The sequence below is a fragment of the Oncorhynchus gorbuscha genome, linkage group LG12 (genome assembly GCF_021184085.1).
Source record: "Oncorhynchus gorbuscha isolate QuinsamMale2020 ecotype Even-year linkage group LG12, OgorEven_v1.0, whole genome shotgun sequence".
In the NCBI taxonomy this organism is placed as follows: Eukaryota; Metazoa; Chordata; class Actinopteri; order Salmoniformes; family Salmonidae; genus Oncorhynchus; species Oncorhynchus gorbuscha.
This window is the reverse complement of record NC_060184.1, coordinates 19939281-19964681: the sequence shown is the minus strand read 5'-3', so window position 1 is coordinate 19964681 and position 25401 is coordinate 19939281. Positions and strand designations below refer to the sequence as shown.

General features: G+C 44.1%; 1 protein-coding gene across 2 annotated transcripts in view; it reads left to right on the top strand.

Annotated features, from left to right (window-relative positions):
• The first annotated feature begins 397 nt into the window (after nucleotides 1-397).
• Nucleotides 398-25401, top strand: part of LOC123990664 (ephrin type-A receptor 7-like) — a 95355-nt gene continuing 70351 nt past the window's right edge. For both annotated transcript variants that reach the window (XM_046291397.1, XM_046291396.1), the window contains exons 1-3: nucleotides 398-558; nucleotides 2303-2367; nucleotides 6310-6979. In XM_046291397.1, coding sequence (XP_046147353.1) covers nucleotides 465-558; nucleotides 2303-2367; nucleotides 6310-6979 — 829 coding nt within the window. In that variant the 5' untranslated portion in view covers nucleotides 398-464. The remainder of the gene's footprint in view (nucleotides 559-2302; nucleotides 2368-6309; nucleotides 6980-25401) is intronic.

The following is a 25401-nucleotide window of genomic DNA, read 5'->3' as shown; positions in this document are numbered from 1 at the left end:
TATGTTGTTATTTCAGGGTAATGCATCACATACTTTGGATTAGAGTTTTTTGGTTTAGGCTATGTTAATGTAGGCTGATAACTATTTGCTTTGTCTTGTATGGAAGGAAAGTTTCTTACCATGGTCTTACCCAAAGCAAAGAGGTCCATCTTGCCCAAAGAAGACTAGACTGTAACATTGACTAAAACCTTAATTCATTCAATTATCCTGAAGAACAGCCTCTGCAACGAATGTATTTGTCACAATGCTTGCACAGGATACTTTTCTACCAGCCGCGAGTGGATCATTCTTCTGTCAGTCTAGTTGAGTGACATCAGTTGTGGTACAGTCCACGCCCAGCAGATGCGGATGCTATTTGAGTGAGACACGGCAGGTTCGTACATAGAGCTGTTTTAGCGTCGTCAATGGGAAGTGCACGCCAAGGTGGAAAAGCGAATACTGTCTAGCTAACTTCCATTTACAACATGGGTTCTACGTCGATACCGTGTTTGTGGATTACATTTTGCCTTCATTTATGTTGTTTGATGAACACTGGAAAAGCGCAGAATGCGAAAGAAGGTATGTAATAAAGTTTGATAACCTCTCATCATCGCCTCATCCAGGCTACATCTCAAAAACTGATCGGCAATCGCGCGTAGTGACATCCAGAGAAATAGCGCGCAGTAGATGATCCTGCGATTTTGTTGCTTGCGCACGAATGATCATTCCTGTATTTGTCAAATGTTTAAAAAATACAATATGTCAAGACATTAGTTCAATGACATTACAGTGTTGTTAGTCAGTGGATTGCAGTCTGTGGACATTACACAGCGTTTGCGTGACAAACGACCCGTCGTAGGCTATTTTAGTAGGCTTTTACGCGTGGCACCAAATCCAAAATAAGGCTCTATACGGACGATGGTGAAATGGTTGTTTTCAAGCCTAAAATAGTCTACATTTAGATTGTCATTCCACTCAGTCTCATATCATGACTTGGGATAAACTTCCAAGATCGATGGGTAAACTAATACCAACCCATTCACCCTAAGTATGGTACACATTAACCCTCCTTGTCATTACAGGAGTTCATGTTTGAAAGACCTGAAATGAGTCTATAAAAACTGACATGCACATAGCGAGAGCGCACAAGGAAAGTCTATATCACAGACACGGAGAGATAGCAAGATCAAGGTATACTGTTTATATAAATGAACTAAAGGTTCATTTTGCTAAAGAAATTGACTTATTAATAAACAAATACAATTGGAAGGAGGTAAATAATATTAAAGGATTGCCAAGTTGCCGACCTTCACTTTTAAGGTGATTATTGTATTCGTAAACACACCGTAATGATTCTGAAATACAACTATTTTCGAGTCTGTCTGAAGTTTGAAACGGTCTGTGTAAATGATTTAAAGCATATGGGGCTATAATATATGATCGCATGTCTGATCAATAGATTGAAATTATATTTAGCCTATAGTAACTCTGCTATTAAACACTTTCTTTCACGGCTCTGCGTTCAAGGTGAGGAATCGGCAGTACGCTCTGAGGCTCTATTAGGGTGAATGAATAAAAAGTCTACCTGCTAATAATCTATTAAATGCATATATATATATGTATATATGTATATATATATATATATATATATATATATATGTTAGGTAAGTGACACTTTTACACCAAATTCATGTTGCCGTTGGTAGACTACAGCCGAACAGTTTTAGGATTATATTTCTCTTGTCAGTGCGGCTGTCGCCCATGGCACAGCAAGGACTCGTGCATTGCTTTTTATTGTCTTAGATTTACGTATAGAGGCAGGTGTTCTTGTCTGACCCTATTGCACCAGTATGTGTGCCTCCATACTGAAAAGACACAAACAGATAGATAGGTTTAAATAATGTTGCCATTTTACCCCATGTTTATCTGGGTTGTAGGCTTCATGAAACCCAACGTTGTCACAAATAACACTTACCATTTAGCTTAATGGAGATAAAAGCTGGCCTTAGTCTTAATAGGAAGGGTAGCCTACTGTATGTGACATGCGTTTATCCAGTAGTCTTCAATGTGAAATCAGTTCTCAGGGCAGTGCCATTGAGGTAAACGTATTGTCATCAAATAAATACCCTATTGCACAGCCTGTAATGGTTCATTTCCATAGCTGGCTGCATAAAATGGGTCATGTGTCTAGTCATCTAGCCCTCACATACTGTATCAGGCTGTAGACTTTCATAGCTTATTCATTTAATAATATTTGTCGAACTGACAGTGGCACATACAGAGAATTAATCATCTGCTCTACTCTTTTATTTCCTGTCGCTAGTGATTCTGTTGGATTCTAAGGCACAGCAGACAGAGCTGGAGTGGATATCTTCTCCTCCTGGTGGGGTAAGTGGGACACTAACTAGCCTACACCTCTGAGAACATATAATACTCCAATTAACACTATTCTTCTCAGCGTTACCTCAATGGAGGAAAATCTAGATTTAAATGTGAAATTTCAACACAGTCCAGTATTATTATGTCTTTCTGGCTGGGTCATTACCATGGATATGTGCCTCTGGGTCATTAACATGGATATGTGCCTCTGGGTCATTACCATGGATATGTGCCTCTGGGTCATTAACATGGATATGTGCCTCTGGGTCATTAACATGGATATGTGCCTCTGGGTCATTACCATGGATATGTGCCTCTGGGTCATTAACATGGATATGTGCCTCTGGGTCATTACCATGGATATGTGCCTCTGGGTCATTAACATGGATATGTGCCTCTGGGTCATTACCATGGATATGTGCCTCTGGGTCATTAACATGGATATGTGCCTCTGGGTCATTACCATGGATATGTGCCTCTGGGTCATTACCATGGATATGTGCCTCTGGGTCATTACCATGGATATGAGCCTCTGGGTCATTACCATGGATATGTGCCTCTGGGTCATTACCATGGATATGTGCCTCTGGGTCATTACCATGGATATGTGCCTCTGGGTCATTACCATGGATATGTGCCTCTGGGTCATTACCATGGATATGTGCCTCTGGGTCATTACCATGGATATGTGCCTCTGGGTCATTACCATGGATATGTGCCTCTGGGTCATTACCATGGATATGTGCCTCTGGGTCATTACCATGGATATGTGCCTCTGGGTCATTACCATGGATATGTGCCTCTGGGTCATTACCATGGATATGTGCCTCTGGGTCATTAACATGGATATGTGCCTCTGTGTCATTAACATGGATATGAGCCTCTGGGTCATTACCATGGATATGTGCCTCTGGGTCATTACCATGGATATGTGCCTCTGGGTCATTACCATGGATATGTGCCTCTGGGTCATTACCATGGATATGTGCCTCTGGGTCATTACCATGGATATGTGCCTCTGGGTCATTACCATGGATATGTGCCTCTGGGTCATTACCATGGATATGTGCCTCTGGGTCATTACCATGGATATGTGCCTCTGGGTCATTACCATGGATATGTGCCTCTGGGTCATTACCATGGATATGTGCCTCTGGGTCATTACCATGGATATGTGCCTCTGGGTCATTACCATGGATATGTGCCTCTGGGTCATTAACATGGATATGTGCCTCTGGGTCATTAACATGGATATGTGCCTCTGGGTCATTACCATGGATATGTGCCTCTGGGTCATTGCCATGGATATGTGCCTCTGGGTCATTACCATGGATATGAGCCTCTGGGTCATTACCATGGATATGTGCCTCTGGGTCATTACCATGGATATGTGCCTCTGGGTCATTACCATGGATATGTGCCTCTGGGTCATTAACATGGATATGTGCCTCTGGGTCATTACCATGGATATGTGCCTCTGGGTCATTAACATGGATATGTGCCTCTGGGTCATTACCATGGATATGTGCCTCTGGGTCATTACCATGGATATGTGCCTCTGGGTCATTACCATGGATATGTGCCTCTGGGTCATTACCATGGATATGTGCCTCTGGGTCATTACCATGGATATGAGCCTCTGGGTCATTACCATGGATATGTGCCTCTGGGTCATTACCATGGATATGTGCCTCTGGGTCATTACCATGGATATGTGCCTCTGGGTCATTACCATGGATATGTGCCTCTGGGTCATTACCATGGATATGTGCCTCTGGGTCATTACCATGGATATGTGTCTCTGGGTCATTACCATGGATATGTGCCTCTGGGTCATTAACATGGATATGTGCCTCTGGGTCATTACCATGGATATGTGCCTCTGGGTCATTAACATGGATATGTGCCTCTGGGTCATTACCATGGATATGTGCCTCTGGGTCATTACCATGGATATGTGCCTCTGGGTCATTACCATGGATATGAGCCTCTGGGTCATTACCATGGATATGTGCCTCTGGGTCATTACCATGGATATGTGCATCTGGGTCATTACCATGGATATGTGCCTCTGGGTCATTAACATGGATATGTGCCTCTGGGTCATTACCATGGATATGTGCCTCTGGGTCATTAACATGGATATGTGCCTCTGGGTCATTAACATGGATATGTGCCTCTGGGTCATTAACATGGATATGTGCCTCTGGGTCATTAACATGGATATGTGCCTCTGGGTCATTAACATGGATATGTGCCTCTGGGTCATTACCATGGATATGTGCCTCTGGGTCATTAACATGGATATGAGCCTCTGGGTCATTACCATGGATATGTGCCTCTGGGTCATTAACATGGATATGTGCCTCTGGGTCATTAACATGGATATGTGCCTCTGGGTCATTACCATGGATATGTGCCTCTGGGTCATTAACATGGATATGAGCCTCTGGGTCATTACCATGGATATGTGCCTCTGGGTCATTACCATGGATATGTGCCTCTGGGTCATTACCATGGATATGTGCCTCTGGGTCATTACCATGGATATGAGCCTCTGGGTCATTACCATGGATATGTGCCTCTGGGTCATTACCATGGATATGTGCCTCTGGGTCATTACCATGGATATGTGCCTCTGGGTCATTACCATGGATATGAGCCTCTGGGTCATTACCATGGATATGTGCCTCTGGGTCATTACCATGGATATGAGCCTCTGGGTCATTACCATGGATATGTGCCTCTGGGTCATTACCATGCATATGTGCCTCTGGGTCATTACCATGGATATGTGTCTCTGGGTCATTACCATGGATATGTGCCTCTGGGTCATTACCATGGATATGAGCCTCTGGGTCATTACCATGGATATGTGCTTCTGGGTCATTACCATGGATATGTGCCTCTGGGTCATTACCATGGATATGTGCCTCTGGGTCATTACCATGGATATGAGCCTCTGGGTCATTACCATGGATATGAGCCTCTGGGTCATTACCATGTATATGTGCCTCTGGGTCATTACCATGGATATGTGCCTCTGGGTCATTACCATGGATATGTGCCTCTGGGTCATTACCATGGATATGTGCCTCTGTGTCATTACCATGGATATGAGCCTCTGGGTCATTACCATGGATATGAGCCTCTGGGTCATTACCATGGATATGTGCCTCTGGGTCATTACCAGTCGCACTATCCAGAGGCAAGCTTTATAAAATTGTCACAGTGTCGGACCAGAGTTCGAGAAAGGCCATTTGGGTGGGATGTTTGTTTATGTTAATTGTTGTTAATTGTAGCAGTCCTGAAAATCTATAGGATGGGTGACATGTAAGTGAAGAGATATTGATTTTGTTTTTGATGTAGCCCAGGCCTCATGTCACCTTTCCATAATAGCCTGTCCGTAAAGGTTTTAAAATCTAAAATAACAACATTTAAATAATAAATAAATACAAATCTAGCAATATGACTGGAAAGTAATTGTAGTTGATCCATTTGTTTTTATGCTTATCAGATTTACTTATTTGCTATATTAGGAATATCTAACTTTAGGCTTATCTCTGTTTTCTAATATTTCTTTAGGTCTGATTTCATAATAACAGAGGTTTATGGGTTTTGTTTAATAGTTCCATACTCATTTCCAAATACTATAAAAGCAAAATGGATGACCAATTGTTTTTAAAGTGCTCCAATAATGGAGGTATTTTCATGCCCTATGTTTTTGTGATTTCATTTAGCTAACCCAAATTTAGACAGTGTTATTACTAGTTGTTACACCTTGTACACGTCTTTATTAATATGTTAAAACACTCTATTGAATCAACACTACAGTAGGACACAAAACCAGCCAGTATTTACATTGTTGTGTTTTCATTTCCTTGCAAAAGTATGTTGTTGTTGAGAACCAATCCATATAAATGTACCAAACTTGTGATCTGTTCTTTTCAGTGGGAAGAGATCAGCGGGTTGGATGAAAACTACACCCCCATTCGCACATACCAGGTTTGTCAGGTCATGGAGCCCAATCAGAACAACTGGCTTCGGACTAGCTGGATAGAGAAGGGCGATGCCCAGAGGATTTTTGTGGAACTGAAGTTCACGTTGAGGGATTGTAACAGTCTACCCGGTGTGGTGGGCACGTGCAAGGAGACATTCAACTTGTATTATCAGGAAACCGATTCGGAGGTCGGCAGGAATATACGAGAGAACCAGTACGTGAAAATCGACACAATCGCAGCAGATGAGAGCTTCACTCAGGGGGACCTGGGAGAGAGGAAGATGAAGCTGAATACAGAAGTGCGCATCATTGGGCCGCTGTCCAGACGAGGGTTTTACCTGGCCTTCCAGGATGTAGGGGCATGCATCGCTCTGGTCTCTGTCAACGTTTATTACAAGAAGTGCTGGTCCATCATTGAGAACCTGGCCACTTTCCCAGACACTGTTACGGGATCAGAATTCTCCTCTCTGGTCGAGGTCGAGGGCATGTGTGTCAGTGACGCCGAGGAGGAGGCCGATAACGCTCCCAAGATGCACTGCAGCGCAGAGGGAGAATGGCTGGTGCCTATAGGGAAATGTATATGCAAAGCTGGATTTCATCAGAAGGGCGATGCATGTGAACGTGAGTGCAGTTATATTCATCTTGCTCTATCCTCTCTATACGTCATTTTCATTAGTGGCATAACTTTTTCTATCCTCTGCTACACTGCAATTTTCAATATGGAAAAAATATTATTGTTTTAATTAGGGGAAATAGGAAACTTATTGGTAAGCAGAAAATGTGCCTCATTCAAATGTAAATGTTTAGACTCGTTTTTCCCTTTGATTTATGGTTTTGCACAGGGTCACCCATGCCTAAACAACAGAAAGAATCTGTTGAGTATTTGAGTTTTTAATTATACAAAACAGGCAAAGGACAATCTAGGCCACATTGAATAGTTGTGGTGGCAAATAAAATGAAAGCAGCTGATTTGAGGGCCATATTAATGATGGATAAAGTATGGAGGCCTGAAAATCCTCAGTGTAATAATTGGAATCCATGTTAATTGTTTGATTAGCAGGCTCTTAATTTATAGCCATGGTTCTGTTGACACTGGGATTAAATGATAACTTGCACTTCAGTTTAGCTCAGTGCTCCTCGGTAAGAGCACTTCCCTCTCTGGCTGGCTGCTGGCCAAGGCAATCACTTGCAGAATAGACAGGTCTGGAGGATGTCCAACCAATCTCAGTATCCCTCTGCCCCTTCCAAACAACCCCGACAGAGAGAGAAAACAAATAGCCGCCATACTGTGGCATTTAGGCCCCAAGATATTTATGAAGGGCCCTAACAGGAAACACAATTAAAGTCGCTGCGGATATGCATTTTGTGTTGTTTGGTCCTAGCACCATGCCTCGGCAGTTAGCATTAAATGCTTTATGTCACTCTAATTGCACAAAAGATTATTTTCAGCGGCCACCTGACTTGTAAGATAACAATCACTGTGGATTAAAGGGGAACTACTTAAGTCACAGAGTTTAAGTGCTCTGTCTTGTCAGCCAAGCTTTTTTTCTTTCACGGAATGGGCAGTGTCCCTCTAAGCAGCTTATGAGGGGTAGTGACCAGTAATAATTAAAGGAAATGTGTCTCAGGACAAACTAGAGGTCCAGGCAGGCTGGCCACTTTCAGGCAACACGTAGGCCTCCACCAGAGAGGTAGGTCTATACCTTCTACCATGTGAAGTGTACTTAGGTGATATTATCAAAAACAAACAAAAATTGCCTCTTGAGTTATCTTGCTCTAAAATGTGGTTAGAGGTTAGAGCTTGTTCAACACCCGGTGAGTCCTTTTTTGTGTAGTCGTTTATATTATTTTGGAGCAAAAAATGTAGCATATATTACATCAAAGCTTTGTCTAAAAGTACCAGCTGAAGCCTGCTCTTCTGCTTGTAAAGCAGGCCTGTTAGAACTGAACTGTTGCCCATTCGAGGCAATTAACTGGTCCAACTACTGTGCCAGCTAAAACTGTCCTTAATGAGGTGGAAAACATACCCACCTGTGTATGAGTGATTCAAATCCTTTCTCAACATGGTAACTTTATAAGAGATTTATTTCCATTGGGGCATGGCTGGCCATTGTATTGAGGGGTAGTTAATCTAAATAAAATGAACATCTTACTGCAGAATCAGCAGCTTCTCGCAGAGATCTGTTGATATTAAATCGCCCATTCAGTGGTTTCTCCTAGAGCAAGGGGAAAATCCAACAGTTTTCCATCGGTTGAACACCACTTCAATGGGGCCTAGAATGGAAGAGGCTTTTGTCCTCTGTAACTGCCCCTTAGCTACAGTACAGCTACAATACTTGTGTTGGAGTTTACTCAGTCTTCACCCAGGCCTCTCTTTTAGCATCCTGCTTGCGATAATGTGACTTTCTATATAGAAAATAGATACACATTCCGCTCACTGTCCTATTTTCAATATATGCAGTATCCTCCAATTGTAAAATGTCCATCTGTGAAATATTGAGCAGAAGGCTGCAGGAGGAGCAAGTGAGTTGAGCTGTCAGTCATGACATTCGAGGACTAGGAGCCCCCCCTCTGCGAATGCAGAGGCCTCCTCCAAAACGTGTTGTGATCCACTCATTCATCACCGTCACTGGAGAGGGACTGCATGTCTTTCACTCCTCTCCCTCCCCGTCTCTGTCTCTCTTTAACTATTTTGTGGCATCTGCAGCACTATAAATACCTGTGTTTCTCTCTCCCAATGTTAGGAGAATCAGTGTTATGGGTGTTGAAAAGGGCACATTTTAAGTGTCCTTGCAACGTGCACAGGGTTTATTTGCATAGAAGTGTGTGGTGTTAAAATAGTGGCCATTCAGAAATGGAGCCACTGAGTCGTTACGAGAAATAGAGGGCCCTTGTGGACAGACATTGGTGTCTTTGTTTTGCCAGGAATGTAGGTTGTCCAATTTTAACACATCACATAATTATACCCTAAAGCAACCGACTCTTGAGAACTGATGAACTATTCACCTGTTCAACTCTTTCTCCAGTGTGGGAGGCCTAGTCTCTCAAGTAAACAGATAAAAACACAACCTTATCCCAGCGCTATCGCTACATGCTAACAAGATCATTCATGAGAGGATACAGCATCCTGCAGACACTGACACCATCCATCTTGGTGTGTCAGGAAGTCAGACAGGAGTTAGTCTACGGCTGATTGATGGGCTGAGACCCCTGAGGGAAGGACCTAACTGTGATGCGGTTGACCACACAAGCCAAGGTGTGTCTGTCTATGTGGAGGGGAGAGGGGCACCAGGTAGCCCCAGCTCCAGGCCCAGGCAAGGCCACTATTTAGCATTTCAAATAAAGCCAGGAGTCAGGGGTCCTCATGCATCTTGACGCTCCTCCGGATTGATAAGGTGTGATTTTAATAATGCTCCAAATGGCTGTCCTTTACAACCGCTCCTGAGCTTAATTATTCAAATGGTGGTGCACACGGAATCCCCAGGAGACGCAACTGGATTGAAATCACTCAAGATTGAAATAATTTGGTGACGGACGGTGGCTAGTCTTGTCACCGCCCGTGTCGGCTAGCTTCTGGTGAAAAGCTGCATTCTTCCACAGCTTCAGGGTTGTTCCTGTTTTTGTTTGTTTGACCTGGCAGGGAGCACAGTGATAGACTGTGGGGCCATTGTATCTGTTGCTTTGAAACACAAACATGGTTGACAGCTAGCATCAAGTCTCAAAATGAATTAGTTTAGTTTTTGGGGGGGATTCAAATAAATAGTATGTAGGCTTATACACCAAGCCTTAGACATTACTAATAGTTGATATGGAGATTTACATTTTTTGATTTGTTAGAAGCTGGAGAGACACATATCGACAGAAACAAACAACCTCACATACTTACACACCCCATATGTATAGTCACAGTGTAATAGAGTATGTGCCTGTTTTGTCCAAGGAGAACAAGTCACTGGGAAAGAAATGGTCGGCTTTTATGCAACAGAGCACTTCTAAGCACATTTTTAAGTCCCCTCTCTGCCTGCTCGGGGTGTAAGTGGGGAAAAAAGTGTTGAGCTTATGTAATAAGTTATTGATTTTCCTCTTAAAGGAAGATTGAAGTGTAGAGCCACCGGTCTACAAAGTTCCCAGAGGAGACAACAGACAGAGCCTTCCCTCCCTGCCTCCCTCCCTCTCTGCCTTTCTCCCTGACGCACGGTAAGGTGCTAAGACCCTGGGCCGAGTCACTTTCCCCCACATGCCACAGGGACACTAAACGGCAAGACGTTGTCATCTGACATAGTGTTCCCCTGTCCGATCGGATCCCTCCCAACAGAATGGTGGCTGAGCAATTACAAAAAAAGACATCTGTGCCACAGTTTAGATAGCCAAAGGAAAATAAAGCCCGCAATCTCAAGAGGTATGGAACCGGGGATCGATGGAATTGTCTGAACCTGTTAGTGCAAGTGGAGATGAGGGCTGCTGAGGCATGGGGAGGGGGCTATTGTTGTGCGGGGAGAGGGGGCCAGAGAGGTGACTCTTCTGATGAACAAGGGTCAACTGCTGCGATCATCCATCTTCCGTCTTGGCAGTGTTCTGTCATCTAGGGCGCTCACGTTACTAAGCACAAAAGGCAGGCAGCCTTGTTTGCAGCCATGTGTAAATTAAGTTAATATTCACTGACCTTAAGCATAGTCAATGAGAGACGCCAGTGTCACCTTGGAAATAACGCCATCTGACACAAAATAGCAAAGGTCTCTCTTTTAGGGTCAACAATGTCTACCCACATATCTCTTCTTATTGTCCTCTGTTGGCGTCCAAATGGAGAATGTTTAACTATGATTTTGTCTATAGATGAAATTCAACTTGGGTCTCTAATTTGGCCTGACAGTGACAGATCTATAGATGAATAATGTGTGTCAGTTAGTTAGCCTCCATTTTGAACTAACATGACTCAAAAAGTGCTTAATACGAATATTAGGTGTGGTTTTGCCCCATTTGATTAACTGGTATTCAGCTAAGGGGTTAAATACATTTCATGTAATGGTGTCTTCTGGGCAAGTTGGTGTGTCCCCACAAGCGTTAAGTGGATTATATTTTACTGTCCTCTGATTCATATTTATATATACATGATTTAGTTCCAGCAGCTTATCAAGCGAGGTGAAAGAAAAACCTATTACCAATGACCAGGCAGCGAGCAGCAATGTTTCAGGGAGACTTATTCCGGATATTTTTAGGTCTGGATTTTACACCCTCGATGTATCAACTTTTATCTCTAGGTATAATATCTGCAAGAATGACAAACAGTAGGGACAAACGTTAAAGATAGAGTTTTCGTTTGATTTGATATAGCAGCAACCCAATATGCATTATGTTAGAGTAAAGACAACGAGATTCAGCCGCGGGCCGATTTGTTTCAGAGCGGATGTTCGGGGGACCGGAACATAATTATAATTTGTACACTGCAAATTGACTAAGCCCAAAAATAGATTTGATTTTAAAATAACAATAATTGTATAACCTTGGTAACATTGAGACATGTTTGTGAATTTCCCTTATTTTTTAAAAGTGGGAATACTTAAGAACAGATTTACTCAATTATTATTATTATTTTCTGAATTTTACTGTCTATTTTGACCCAAAACTAAAACCCCCAAATATTTTAGTATTGTATGCTGTATGTGTTTTTAATGAAAACTGTGGGGGCCGGGGAAAAAAGCATGGTTGCCGACCACTGGATGTGAATCAATGCATATGGGCATATTCTATTTTTGCATATGACTCTGAAACAAATACTTACCATACCTAAATGAAATGGAAATGAGTGAGCCCTGTGAAACTGTTTTGTTTAGAAAATGAGGCATTTGTATTTCATTTCACATGTTAAAGTTTCCCGCAGAATGTCAGGCCTGGCAGCGTTGTGCAGCTAGGAGTCTTGTATCCAGGGAAACTTTGATTTTTATTCTTTTATTTCTCATTCGGAAGTGGTGGTGTATATTTAAAAGGGAGAGACATTGTATCCAACATTAAAATGACTACCCTGTTTATTATAGCTCTCCACCTTTACAATTTAAACCAATCTGTGCTCTTTCCAGTTCTCTGAGGAAGAAACTATGATTCAGTCTACTAATGAGAAGCAGAAGAAACTGCCTTTTTCTCATAACAAGGGATTAAAAAGAGCAAAGGCACTGCACAGAGGAATACAAGCTACTTTGCGAGGCAGGCAATGAGTGTGTTTCTGTGCTAGGTTATTACTAAATCAAAAATCTAAGCAAATTCATTGTATAAAAATGAATAAAACAGCCAATGTTCTCTTGACTCAAGCCGCCTGTTTTTCCCCACTCCAAATAATTTGATCTGCTCACGTAAGCAAAGCAGCACAGTGGTACCGCTTATTCAGATGCAAAAAAGCATGTTTGTTCTAATTATCGTGATTATTATAATCCATAAACTCGTGATTAGCATTTGTTTGAACTGGAACAGCCACGGACCTGAGCTGGGTTTAGATGTGGAGTGTAGTTGGTTGTCAGGACAGGATCTGGGTTTAGATGTGGAGTGTAGTTGGTTGTCAGGACAGGATCTGGGTTTAGATGTGGAGTGTAGTTGGTTGTCAGGACAGGATCTGGGTTTAGATGTGGAGTGTAGTTGGTTGTCAGGACAGGATCTGGGTTTAGATGTGGAGTGTAGTTGGTTGTCAGGACAGGATCTGGGTTTAGATGTGGTGTGTAGTTGGCTGTCAGGACAGGATCTGGGTTTAGATGTGGAGTGTCGTTGGTTGTCAGGACAGGATCTGGGATTAGATGTGGAGTGTCGTTGGTTGTCAGGACAGGATCTGGGTTTAGATGTGGTGTGTAGTTGGCTGTCAGGACAGGATCTGGGTTTAGATGTGGAGTGTCGTTGGTTGTCAGGACAGGATCTGGGTTTAGATGTGGAGTGTAGTTGGTTGTCAGGACAGGATCTGGGTTTAGATGTGGAGTGTCGTTGGTTGTCAGGACAGGATCTGGGATTAGATGTGGAGTGTCGTTGGTTGTCAGGACAGGATCTGGGTTTAGATGTGGTGTGTAGTTGGCTGTCAGGACAGGATCTGGGTTTAGATGTGGAGTGTAGTTGGTTGTCAGGACAGGATCTGGGTTTAGATGTGGAGTGTATTTGGTTGTCAGGACAGGATCTGGGTTTAGATGTGGAGTGTATTTGGTTGTCGGGACAGGATCTGGGTTTAGATGCGGTGTGTAGTTGGTTGTCAGGACAGGATCTGGGTTTAGATGTGGAGTGTAGTTGGTTGTCAGGACAGGATCTGGGTTTAGATGTGGTGTGTAGTTGGTTGTCAGGACCTGAGCTGGGTTTAGACTTGGTGTGTAGTTGGTTGTCAAATCTGGATTGATGGTTCTCTCTGCCTCATTAAGTTGACCTGGCTGTTTCTCTGTGGAGCAGCGCTCACATCAGCACGGCCATCTGAGGCCAAACGAACGCCTTTGTGTGTAACTGGAGGCCACGGGGGCTGGCCCGCTGTAGGGAGACTAGTGGCTGGTTTAAAATTGTTCCTGTGTTCCAGTCCTTTCTGTCACAGCAGTGGGTCCATGGGGATTGGAGTGGGGTGGGGTAGGAGGGGTGCGGGGCATTGGCACAATTTGGAGATAATGCTTGGTTGCTGACTGGGGACATTTTAAGCGCTGATTCGTTGTAGCTGCAGGGGTCTTTGGGTCGGGGTAGACCTTTGGGCCCTCTGCTTTTATCCCGAGAGCAGTACAGTCTCTTCTCTTCAGTGTAGAATTCTTTCAGCAATAAGAGGTCCTCTTACATCTAGCCACATCCTCCATTTAAAGGTAGCCAGCGCCCAGGCCAGCTGCCCTTAAGACTTTTTTCTCCCGTCGCCATGCAAGTTTAATGAACTAAACAAAAGACGATTAGGTAGGGATATTTCTTTGTCACTGGAAAGTCATTTGGAAAGGCCTTTCCCTGCATGATGAGTTAAAGAAGTGAAGACCTTGCTCTCTCTCTCTCTCTGGAAGAGGGTGTACTTTTGTACGGACACAAGGTTCAGTTTCTGCTCATGCGGAACTAACGCTATAAATTCTGTAATGATTTAACGTGAAAACGTCCTTCATTTTCCACCTGCAGACCCATGCAGTAAATAAGTGTGATAGCTAAGTGAGGAAACAGGTGCTGGGGTTTATTGTTGCTTATTTCAATGTCTGACAACATGTGGTAGCTCAGGCTGTAATGCACTAGGAACAGATTTGAAAAGTTTGTGAACTGGTTGTGAATATTGTTTTTTTTCACACTTATCATGTGACCTTTTTTTTATCAATGTGACCTTTGTTATCAATGTGACATTTACCAAAACAGCTGTACATACTGATTATTGAATTGGATGTATTGGCATAATTATCATCACACCCGATACAATCTGTTCTCTTCTAAGCCTTAGTTTTTAATATAGATGCCTTGATTTTAGGTTTGACACAAAAAATTGAGGCTAAAGATTCTTCCTTTGGTGTTGGGGATGACTAAGTGGAGCCAACAAAATGGGAATGTCAGAAATATAATGTATTCAGCAGTAATTGCACAGCTGATACATTATCCTGCTGTTTTACCTAATATAAGTTAAATCAGTTCAATTTTTCTGTTATATTTCATTCCTAATTATGTGTATATTACTAATTATAAAATGAAAATACTTTAAGATTTAAATAATATTTAGGTAGCCAGAATAGATTATTTTTTTACTTTTAAAAGTGTGATCAAAAATTGAGGCTAAAGATTCTTCCTTTGGTGTTGGGGATGACTAAGTGGAGCCAACAAAATGGGAATGTCAGAAATATAATGTATTCAGCAGTAATTGCACAGCTGATACATTATCCTGCTGTTTTACCTAATATAAGTTAAATCAGTTCAATTTTTCTGTTATATTTCATTCCTAATTATGTGTATATTTCTAATTATAAAACGAAAATACTTTAAGATTTAAATAATATTTAGGTAGCCAGAATATATTTTTTTTACTTTTAAAAGTTTGATCAGTAGGCTAACTAGCTTTGATCTTAGCTCGGTACGTCCAACCAGACACTTCCTCAGGAGTTTGGCTGTTTGGAGGCCAAAGCAGTGTGCCATCCAACACAGTGTAAGGGAATGCTAATCTTCTCTTTGTTTCTCATAGTAAAGCTACTTATCTCCCCTTAAGCAAAGGTAGCACCGATGAATGGAGGGGTTGTCTAGGTGTGCTGAGTGCACGCATAGCCAGGCACAGCCATTCAAGCTATGTGTGGTATGGGCCTATTTGGGAAGAATTTGTGACAATATGATCATCTTTAGGTTTTCCAGCCATTTAATCTGGTCTTTCTAGCTAAAATTCTTCATCTGAAAGTTTGTTTAGTTTTTTTGCTCACTGTAGCCTTGTTTCCTCTCTCCTTCTATCTCCACCCCTCCATTCAAAAGCCCACAGGAGGTGGAGGTGTTTGAAAGTAGCTTGTTTGGAAGGGGTTAGACATTGAAACTCTATCCCCGTCCCCTGTGAAGAGGGTTCCAGCAGGGTCTCAGTTCTCTCTCCCTCCTCTCCTTTGTGTGTTGTGCCACTGTTTCCAGGAGCTGGGTAGGCGCCTCGCCTTTCAAAGGTGGGAGATTAACATGTCTCGGGGCAAAAGCCCAACTGTTCAGCTTAGTTTCTCTTTCTTTTCTTTCTTTATGGATAAAAAAGAGGGAGATTTAGTAGAAAAGTGCAGTACGCTACCTCAAGATTTTTTTTCTCACAGAGGTGGAGAAGTCTAAAAACACCTGTTGCTAGGCGGATGCTGTGAAATTACTCGCAAGATTTACTCCATGGGAAACAAGAGAGGTTGTTGAAGAAAAACCAAAGGGAATTAGCGTAAAAAAAACAACTGTGTAGAGTACACAACATGTCAGTAAACAGAGCTTGATGGATGTCCTAACACACTACTTGCCATGGCAAAAACACCCATCTAATCAGAGCCACACAGTATGCAGAAGAACCCAGCTTCTCCAGGGCTATTGACATCCCTCTCCAACAACACAGTGTCACGTCCATAATTATATATTATGCCCTCAGAATAAAACCCAGTCATGGACCTAAAGCAATGATTCTGGAATAGAATTTCATGGCTCTGTGAACGTTGAGAAGCAGGGTGTTTTTAAATTACTAGCAAAGAATGTCCCCGGTAATATGAACATTGAGTTAGCAGTATAATGGAGTTGATAAAACAACACCTCGCAGGGTGAATAGGAGATAAATGTGTTTATGCTGTGTAGCCAGACAACGGAGCACTGAGGTCAGAACAAGCAAAACAAGGAAGAAGGAAAAGACTCTCGGAGGAAATGGATTCATAAAAACCAGCCTAGACAAGCTTCCCATATTTTGTGGGGCCGGTGTTTATAGTTGATATTTATAAAGACATTTCCCTATCGTAGCGGCGGTGGCGACAGAGACTGTTTAAGGAAAGGCAATGGCGTTTTGAAATGAGAAAATAACCTGTTTCCTTTATCGTGTTTGACCTGCTTCACCTGGCATTCATCAGTGAGCAGAGCCCGGTCTGCCTGGCTGTTGGTCCTGTCGACTGCAGCTCTCTCCCTAGGCCTCCTTTATCACTCTAATGGGGTGCTATCTTTCTAAGCTGCTCTCTCACTCCGGGTCTCTGCGGCCTCCGCTCACCGGCCTGCCGACTCTCACATTCTTTCTCCATCCATCCTGACAGACACGCAGGCTGGTTTAACACATAATCAGGCTGGATGAGAGGGTGGCCAGGGGGAGGCCCGGCCTTGTCAGGGCCCTCAGACTAGCCCACACCAGTCCATCTCACTGAGGGTCAGGAGAGCTGGAGCACCACCATTAACACACACCACCATCACCATCACCATCACCACACTCACCATCACAACCACCACACTCACCACCATCACACTCACCACCACCACACTCACCACCACCACCACGAAAACCACCATCACCACTACCACCACCACAACCACCACCATGACCATGACCACCACCACTACAACCATCACCACCACCACCATACTCACCCTGACGTCCCCTCTGTCCTCAGTAGTTGATAGGCAGAACTAGCCTGTTTAGACCCTGATGTCCCCTCTGTCCTCAGTATATTATATGGAGAACCAGCCTGTTTAGAGCCTGAAGTCCCCTCTTATCTCAGTAGTTGATAGGGAGAACTAGCCTGTTTAGATGTGAGGGTTATTAGGGAAGTGGAGAGTGTTGTTTCCCTATTTCACCGACTCTAAAAGTGAGGTAAAATCGTTGCGTTTCTGGAATGGTAAAACTACCTAGAAGGCAATGGGACCTTTATGAAATGCGATCTGTCAATCTAAGTGGAAGATTAACCGAAGGAAAAACTCAAGTGCCATTGCGTCACGCCGAGACATTAGGAATAATTATCATCTGGTAAGGCCACAGGAAGCGATATGTCAGCCTGTCACAAAATGTCAGCACAGGATGCGAATCTCATCTATCCTCTTTCCTTTTTCTGCCTCTGTGTCCTTTACCCAGATTGCCATTCAATTGCCAAACATAGAGAGCGTCTGGATGGAATTGAAGAATGTTAAGAAGCCGAGCTCGGAGGAAACAGACAAAGCAGTATCTTGAAAAATGAGAGAATTTAATTTCTTAGTGTGTGTCTGTTGGAGATAACGGCTTGTTGTTTCATCCTCTCGTGGCCCCGCAATGTGGAGAGTGATTGAGACGTCCTCAGTATAGGGAGTCAGTCAGGGCATTTCCTCCCTAACTGTGCTCCTAGCCCCAGAGTGAGGCCTTTCCTGTTCTATCAGTACAGTGTATAAAATGCTGACTGCAGACAGTCCCCCCCCCCCCCCATCGCTGAATGAAAGCGTTTGACCACTGTAAGGTAAATTACAGATGCTGTCTGTTGCCCCTCGCTAAGGAGCCTGGTGGAATGTCAGACTTGTATTTTCAACCTCAGCCCTGTTCTCTAAAGACCGGCTCATTTCCCAGTGTGGTGTAAATAAGGCCGGTGTTGTCTGTCCCAGCTCCTTCTCCATGTTTTTAACCCACCGACTGTGTCAACAAGCACAGCCTATTAACCTAGCCTTTATCTGAGTGGTAGTGTAGGGCGGGTGTCACAAAACCAGACATTTTCAAGTAGTCTCTGTACTTTTTTCCCCCACGTATGAGTTTGTCTGTCGGATTCGGCGTCAATGTAAAACGCAATGGAGTCAGGAGATGGACGTGTACGGTGCTCTAATGTGTTTCTGTGTCAGTGTGACACTTCTGTCAGTGAAGTTCTCAAATACTGTATTAGAGGCAGGCCGGGTTTGTCCTGATATTACAGACAAGCACTAGAGATTAAACCCAGGGTAATTATACAGTGACGTGTTACCCCCCCCCCCCCCCCCCCCCCCTCCCCTCCACCAAAAGAAATGTGTTGCTGCAAGGGAAAAATGAGGGGGTAAAACTATCACCCTCTTTTATCTAATGCTTCAACATCTCCGTTAAAGAGTGTGTTTTCAGCTGATGATGCCAGGAACAGGATCTGGCCAAAAGCGTCTGTGCTGCTGGGACTGGAATGCAGGCTCTGGGACGGCTGTGTTTGTGCATGTCACTCAGTGCACTGTGAGAGAGTGCTGGAGAGGGAGAGCCAGGGCGAGCCCAGAAAATGGTTACCCATGTCACACAGCTGTTGGATTTGAGGCCCTAATTTGCCGCCTTGTTGCTTCTGTAAACATTTCCGGATGCCAAAGCCGGTCAGACACGTTGATAAACACAGGGGCCCTGATGACAAAACAAGGAAAATTAAGTGTTTTTTCATGGAAACTTTAACTTGGAGTACTATTTACTTTTGAAAGCCCTGTGGTTCTAGTGGCTGAGATAGCACTAATCTGGGCCTGCTAGCTAGTGACGTGGAGGCTCAGCCTGGGAACATGGTAGCCAGGCAGCCCTGGGCTCAGCTGGGCCTCCCCTCCACACTGCTGGCCACTTAGCGGAGCACCACTACTCAAACCTAAAGGTAAACAGACACACTGGCTTATCAGAGTGTTTAAACAGCCATGCGTGGTGATAGAAGAGAGGAGAAAGCAGCCTTTCAAACAGCACCATTGGCCAATCTTTAACTTGCCTCAAATGGACTGCTCTATGTGATCACAGACACGGGCCAACATGTGAATATTTACATAGTCTTATCAGAGTATGGTATAGCGCATTATGTGTCTGTCTTTGCGCAGGTACATTGTTTGCACTTAAAGTCTAATGTTATGGTAGATTGGTAAATTAGAATATGTGTGATTAATATGTTTCGGCAGGCAGCACACAACTCTAACCAAAGGCACTTCTCTCACAGCCTTAAAACCCTGTTTTCAATTACTAGCTATCGCAGCTAAAATAATGTTAGAGCTAAAATCGTGTATTTTCCCACCCTTTCTCCGAATAATGTCTTGTTTCATGAGGCTGGTGAGATAAATAGAGAGTGACAGGGCTTTTATGTTGCTGAAATGGGGATACCCCGTCCTTCGCTCTCCTCCACGCGCTGAGACGGTGTTAGAATGAGGAAACCTGGATTCCCTTATCCTCTCTATTTTAGATCTATCACAGAAGTATGGCCAAAGATTATGAACGCTTGAAAAAAGAGTGCAACGGAGATCTGAAATGGGAAACATCGCCATGAAAATTTCCCCAGCAGGTCATGAAAAAATATCATTTTTAAAATGTTTTTCTATAACTTGCTAGTTTGTATGCAGAGCTATTTACAAGCGTATAGACTCCTTGCAGATTGGAACAAACATCATGTGGCCAGAAGGCTTAGCAAAGGATCTTACACCAACAGTAGGTCACCGTGGATTAGCAGACTTATAGTGTTGAGACAAAAAAAGCAAAACCTAGAATTTCCCTATTCACTAACATGGAACCGAAACCGCCTGCGCGCGTGCGCCATTGTGCAAAAAATGTATTTTGTCCCCCCCCACCAAACGCGATCACGACATGCAGGTTAAAATATCAAAACAAACTCTGAACCAATTATATTCATTTGGGGACAGGTCGAAAAGCATTACACATTTATGTCAATTTAGTAGGCTAGCTAGCTAATTTGTCCTATTTAGCTATCTTGCTGTTGCTAGCTAATTTGTCATGGGATATAAACATTGAACAGTTATTTTACCTGAAATGCACAAGGTCCTCTACTCCACCAATTAATCCACACATTAAACGGTCAACCGAATCGTTTCTAGCCATCTCTCCTCCTTTCAGGCTTTTTCTTCTCTTGACTTTATATTGCGATTGTCAACTTTCATAAATTATGTTCATTTCCGGCACTGACCTCGTTCGTCTTTCAGTCACCCACGTGGGTATAACCAATAGGTAGCCGCTTCTATAAACCAATGAGGAGATTTGAGAGGCAGGACTTGCAGCGAGATCTGCATCAGAAATAGAACTGATTTCTATTTTAGCCCTTGGCAACGCAGGCGCTCGTTGGCGCACGGGAGCGGTGTGGGTGCAATAATTGAATAACATGTATGTCTACATTTATTTTGAAGTGCTCGCGCATGTGACGCGAGCGGTGTAGTCAGCCTGTAATGCTTAAAAGTGAATTTGGATAATGTGATTCACAAAGCCCTCTATATGAATAATTTTATTCATTATATTGGAATTGTTTCTTTGCTAAAAAAATGGTTATTATTGCTGGATTTTGTCTGGAAGTATGCCCTTTTTTGTCCCCTCACGATTTAGTTTGTGGCCCATTGCATAAAACAATGATCTGTGATAATTCAAGATGCTCACGTGGATAGATTGAATCAGCGGCTGAATTAATGAATTGTCATTGAGACATGTCAATGGACCCACACAAACAACCATGTGAACGATAGTGAATTATTCACTGTCTCCTATCCCTGGTGGACAAGCCTATTCATCTCACCTCTTTCTTTTGAAGGTGAAACATTCAAATAATCCATTTAGGATTTCTACAACCTTGTCTGTGTTCTATGGGAGCACCCCACGGAGCACTGTAGGACAACATTCTCTCTCAGACTGGGCTTTGATTAGCAAAAACACTTATTTATTTCAAGTTTCAAGTTTTTCAGGTGAACAAGCACTGTACAATGCTTTTTTTGCAAGCTCTAAACCCAACAATGCAGTAATCAATAACAATGTAATACTAAAAATAACAAGGTAGAACAAAAATACACAAGAAGTGAAAATAAGAAGAACACAATAAAGTAAGAAGCTTTATACAGGGTCAGTTCCAATACTATATTTACAATGTGCAGGAATACTAGAGTGATGGAGGTAGATATGTGTAGGTGTAAGGTGACTAGGCATCAGGATATATATATTTTATTTAACCAGGCAAGTCAGTTAAGAACAAATTCTTATTTTCAATGACAGCCTAGGAACAGTGGGTTAACTGCCTGTTCAGGGGCAGAACAACAGATTTGTACCTTGTCAGCTCAGGGGTTTGAACTTTCAACCTTCCGGTTACTGGTCCAACGCTCTAACCTGCTGCCCCAAAATGATACACTGAGTAGCAGCAGAGTCAATTATTATTATTGTGTTTGTGTGTGTGTGTGTGTGTCTAATCAAATCGAATCAAATTTTATTTGTCACATACACATGGTTAGCAGATGTTAACGCGAGTGTAACGAAATGCTTGTGCTTCTAGTTCCGACAATGCAGTAATAACCAACAAGTAATCTAACTAACAATTCCAAAACTACTGTCTTATACACAGTGTAAGGGGATAAAGAATATGTACATAAGGATGTATGAATGAGTGATGGTACAGAGCAGCATAGGCAAGATACAGTAGATGGTATCGAGTACAGTATATACATATGAGATGAGTATGTAAACAAAGTGGCATAATATATGCCATTTAGCAGACGCTTTTATCCAAAGCGACTTACAGTCATGTGTGCATACACTCTACGTATGGGTGGTCCCGGGGATCGAACCCACTACCCTGGCGTTACAAGCGCCATGCTCTACCAACTGAGCTACACAGGACCACCGCATAGTTAAAGTGGCTAGTGATACATGTATTACATAAGGATGCAGTCGATGATATAGAGTACAGTATATACGTATGCATATGAGATGAATAATGTAGGGTAAGTAACATTATATAAGGTAGCATTGTTTAAAGTGGCTAGTGATATATTTACATCATTTCCCATCAATTCCCATTATTAAAGTGGCTGGAGTTGAGTCAGTGTCAGTGTGTTGGCAGCAGCCACTCAATGTTAGTGGTGGCTGTTTAACAGTCTGATGGCCTTGAGATAGAAGCTGTTTTTCAGTCTCTCGGTCCCAGCTTTGATGTACCTGTACTGACCTCGCCTTCTGGATGATAGCGGGGTGAACAGGCAGTGGCTCGGGTGGTTGATGTCCTTGATGATCTTTATGGCCTTCCTGTAACATCGGGTGGTGTAGGTGTCCTGGAGGGCAGGTAGTTTGCCCCCGGTGATGCGTTGTGCAGACCTCACTACCCTCTGGAGAGCCTTACGGTTGAGGGCGGAGCAGTTGCCGTACCAGGCGGTGATACAGCCCGCCAGGATGCTCTTGATTGTGCATCTGTAGAAGTTTGTGAGTGCTTTTGGTGACAAGCCAAATTTCTTCAGCCTCCTGAGATTGAAGAGGCGCTGATGTTGTCTGTGTGAGTGGACCAATTCAGTTTGTCTGTGATGTGTATGCCGAGGAACTTAAAACTTTGCTACCCTCTCCACTACTGTTCCATCGATGTGGATAGGGGGGGGTGTTCCCTCTGCTGTTTCCTGAAGTCCACAATCATCTCCTTAGTTTGTCTGTCTCTGCTGCTAAAACCACTTTCTACCACTCTAAATTTCAAGCATCTGCCTCTAACCCTAGGAAGCTCTTTGCCACCTTCTCCTCTCTCCTGAATCCTCCTCCCCCTACCCCCCCCCCTCCTCCCTCTCTGCAGATGACTTCGTCAACCATTTTGAAAAGAAGGTCGACGACATCCGATCCTCGTTTGCTAAGTCAAACGACACCGCTGGTTCTGCTCACACTGCCCTTCCCTGTGCTCTGACCTCTTTCTCCCCTCTCTCTCCAGATGAAATCTCGCGTCTTGTGACGGCCGGCCGCCCAACAACCTGCCCGCTCGACCCTATCCCCTCCTCTCTTCTCCAGACCATTTCCGGAGACCTTCTCCCTTACCTCACCTCGCTCATCAACTTATCCCTGACCGCTGGCTACGTCCCTTCCGTCTTCAAGAGAGCGAGAGTTGCACCCCTTCTGAAAAAACCTACACTCGATCCCTCCGATGTTAACAACTACAGACCAGTATCCCTTCTTTCTTTTCTCTCCAAAACTCTTGAACGTGCCGTCCTTGGTCAGCTCTCCCGCTATCTCTCTCAGAATGACCTTCTTGATCCAAATCAGTCAGGTTTCAAGACTAGTCATTCAACTGAGACTGCTCTTCTCTGTATCACGGAGGCGCTCCGCACCGCTAAAGCTAACTCTCTCTCCTCTGCTCTCATCCTTCTAGACCTATCGGCTGCCTTCGATACTGTGAACCATCAGATCCTCCTCTCCACCCTCTCCGAGTTGGGCATCTCTGGCGCGGCCCACGCTTGGATTGCGTCCTACCTGACAGGTCGCTCCTACCAGGTGGCGTGGCGAGAATCTGTCTCCTCACCACGCTCTCACCACTGGTGTCCCCCAGGGCTCTGTTCTAGGCCCTCTCCTATTCTCGCTATACACCAAGTCACTTGGCTCTGTCATAACCTCACATGGTCTCTCCTATCATTGCTATGCAGACGACACACAATTAATCTTCTCCTTTCCCCTTCTGATGACCAGGTGGCGAATCGCATCTCTGCATGTCTAGCAGACATATCAGTGTGGATGACGGATCACCATCTCAAGCTGAACTTCGGCAAGACGGAGCTGCTCTTCCTCCCGGGGAAGGACTGCCCGTTCCATGATCTCGCCATCACGGTTGACAACTCCATTGTGTCCTCCTCCCAGAGTGCTAAGAACCTTGGCGTGATCCTGGACAACACCCTGTCGTTCTCAACTAACATCAAGGCGGTGGCCCGTTCCTGTAGGTTCATGCTCTACAACATCCGCAGAGTACGACCTTGCCTCACACAGGAAGCGGCGCAGGTCCTAATCCAGGCACTTGTCATCTCCCGTCTGGATTACTGCAACTCGCTGTTGGCTGGGCTCCCTGCCTGTGCCATTAAACCCCTACAACTCATCCAGAACGCCGCAGCCCGTCTAGTGTTCAACCTTCCCAAGTTCTCTCACGTCACCCCGCTCCTCCGCTCTCTCCACTGGCTTCCAGTTGAAGCTCGCATCCGCTACAAGACCATGGTGCTTGCCTACGGAGCTGTGAGGGGAACGGCACCTCAGTACCTCCAGGCTCTGATCAGGCCCTACACCCAAATAAGGGCACTGCGTTCATCCACCTCTGGCCTGCTCGTCTCCCTACCACTGAGGAAGTACAGTTCCCGCTCAGCCCAGTCAAAACTGTTCGCTGCTCTGGCTCCCCAATGGTGGAACAAACTTCCTCACGACGCCAGGACAGCGGAGTCAATCACCACCTTCCGGAGACACCTGAAACCCCACCTCTTTAAGGAATACTTAGGATAGGATAAAGTAATCCTTCTCACCCCCTCCCCCCTTAAAATATTTAGATGCACTATTGTAAAGTGGCTGTTCCACTGGATGTCATAAGGTGAATGCACCAATTTGTAAGTCGCTCTGGATAAGAGCGTCTGCTAAATGACTTAAATGTAAATGTAAATGTTTTGTTGACGTTGAGTGTGAGGTTATTTTCCTGACACCACACTCAGAGGGCCCTCACCTCCTCCCTGTAGGCCGTCTCGTCGTTGTTGGTAATCAAGAGTACCACTGTTGTGTCGTCCGCAAACTTGATGATTGAGTTGGAGGCGTGCGTGGCCACGCAGTCGTGGGTGAACAGGGAGTACAGGAGAGGGCTCAGAACGCACCCTTGTGGGGCCCCAGTGTTGAGGATCAGCGGTGGAGGAGATGTTGTTGCCTACCCTCACCACCTGGGGCCGGCCCATCAGGAAGTCAGGGTCTCAAGCTTGATGACAAGCTTGGAGGG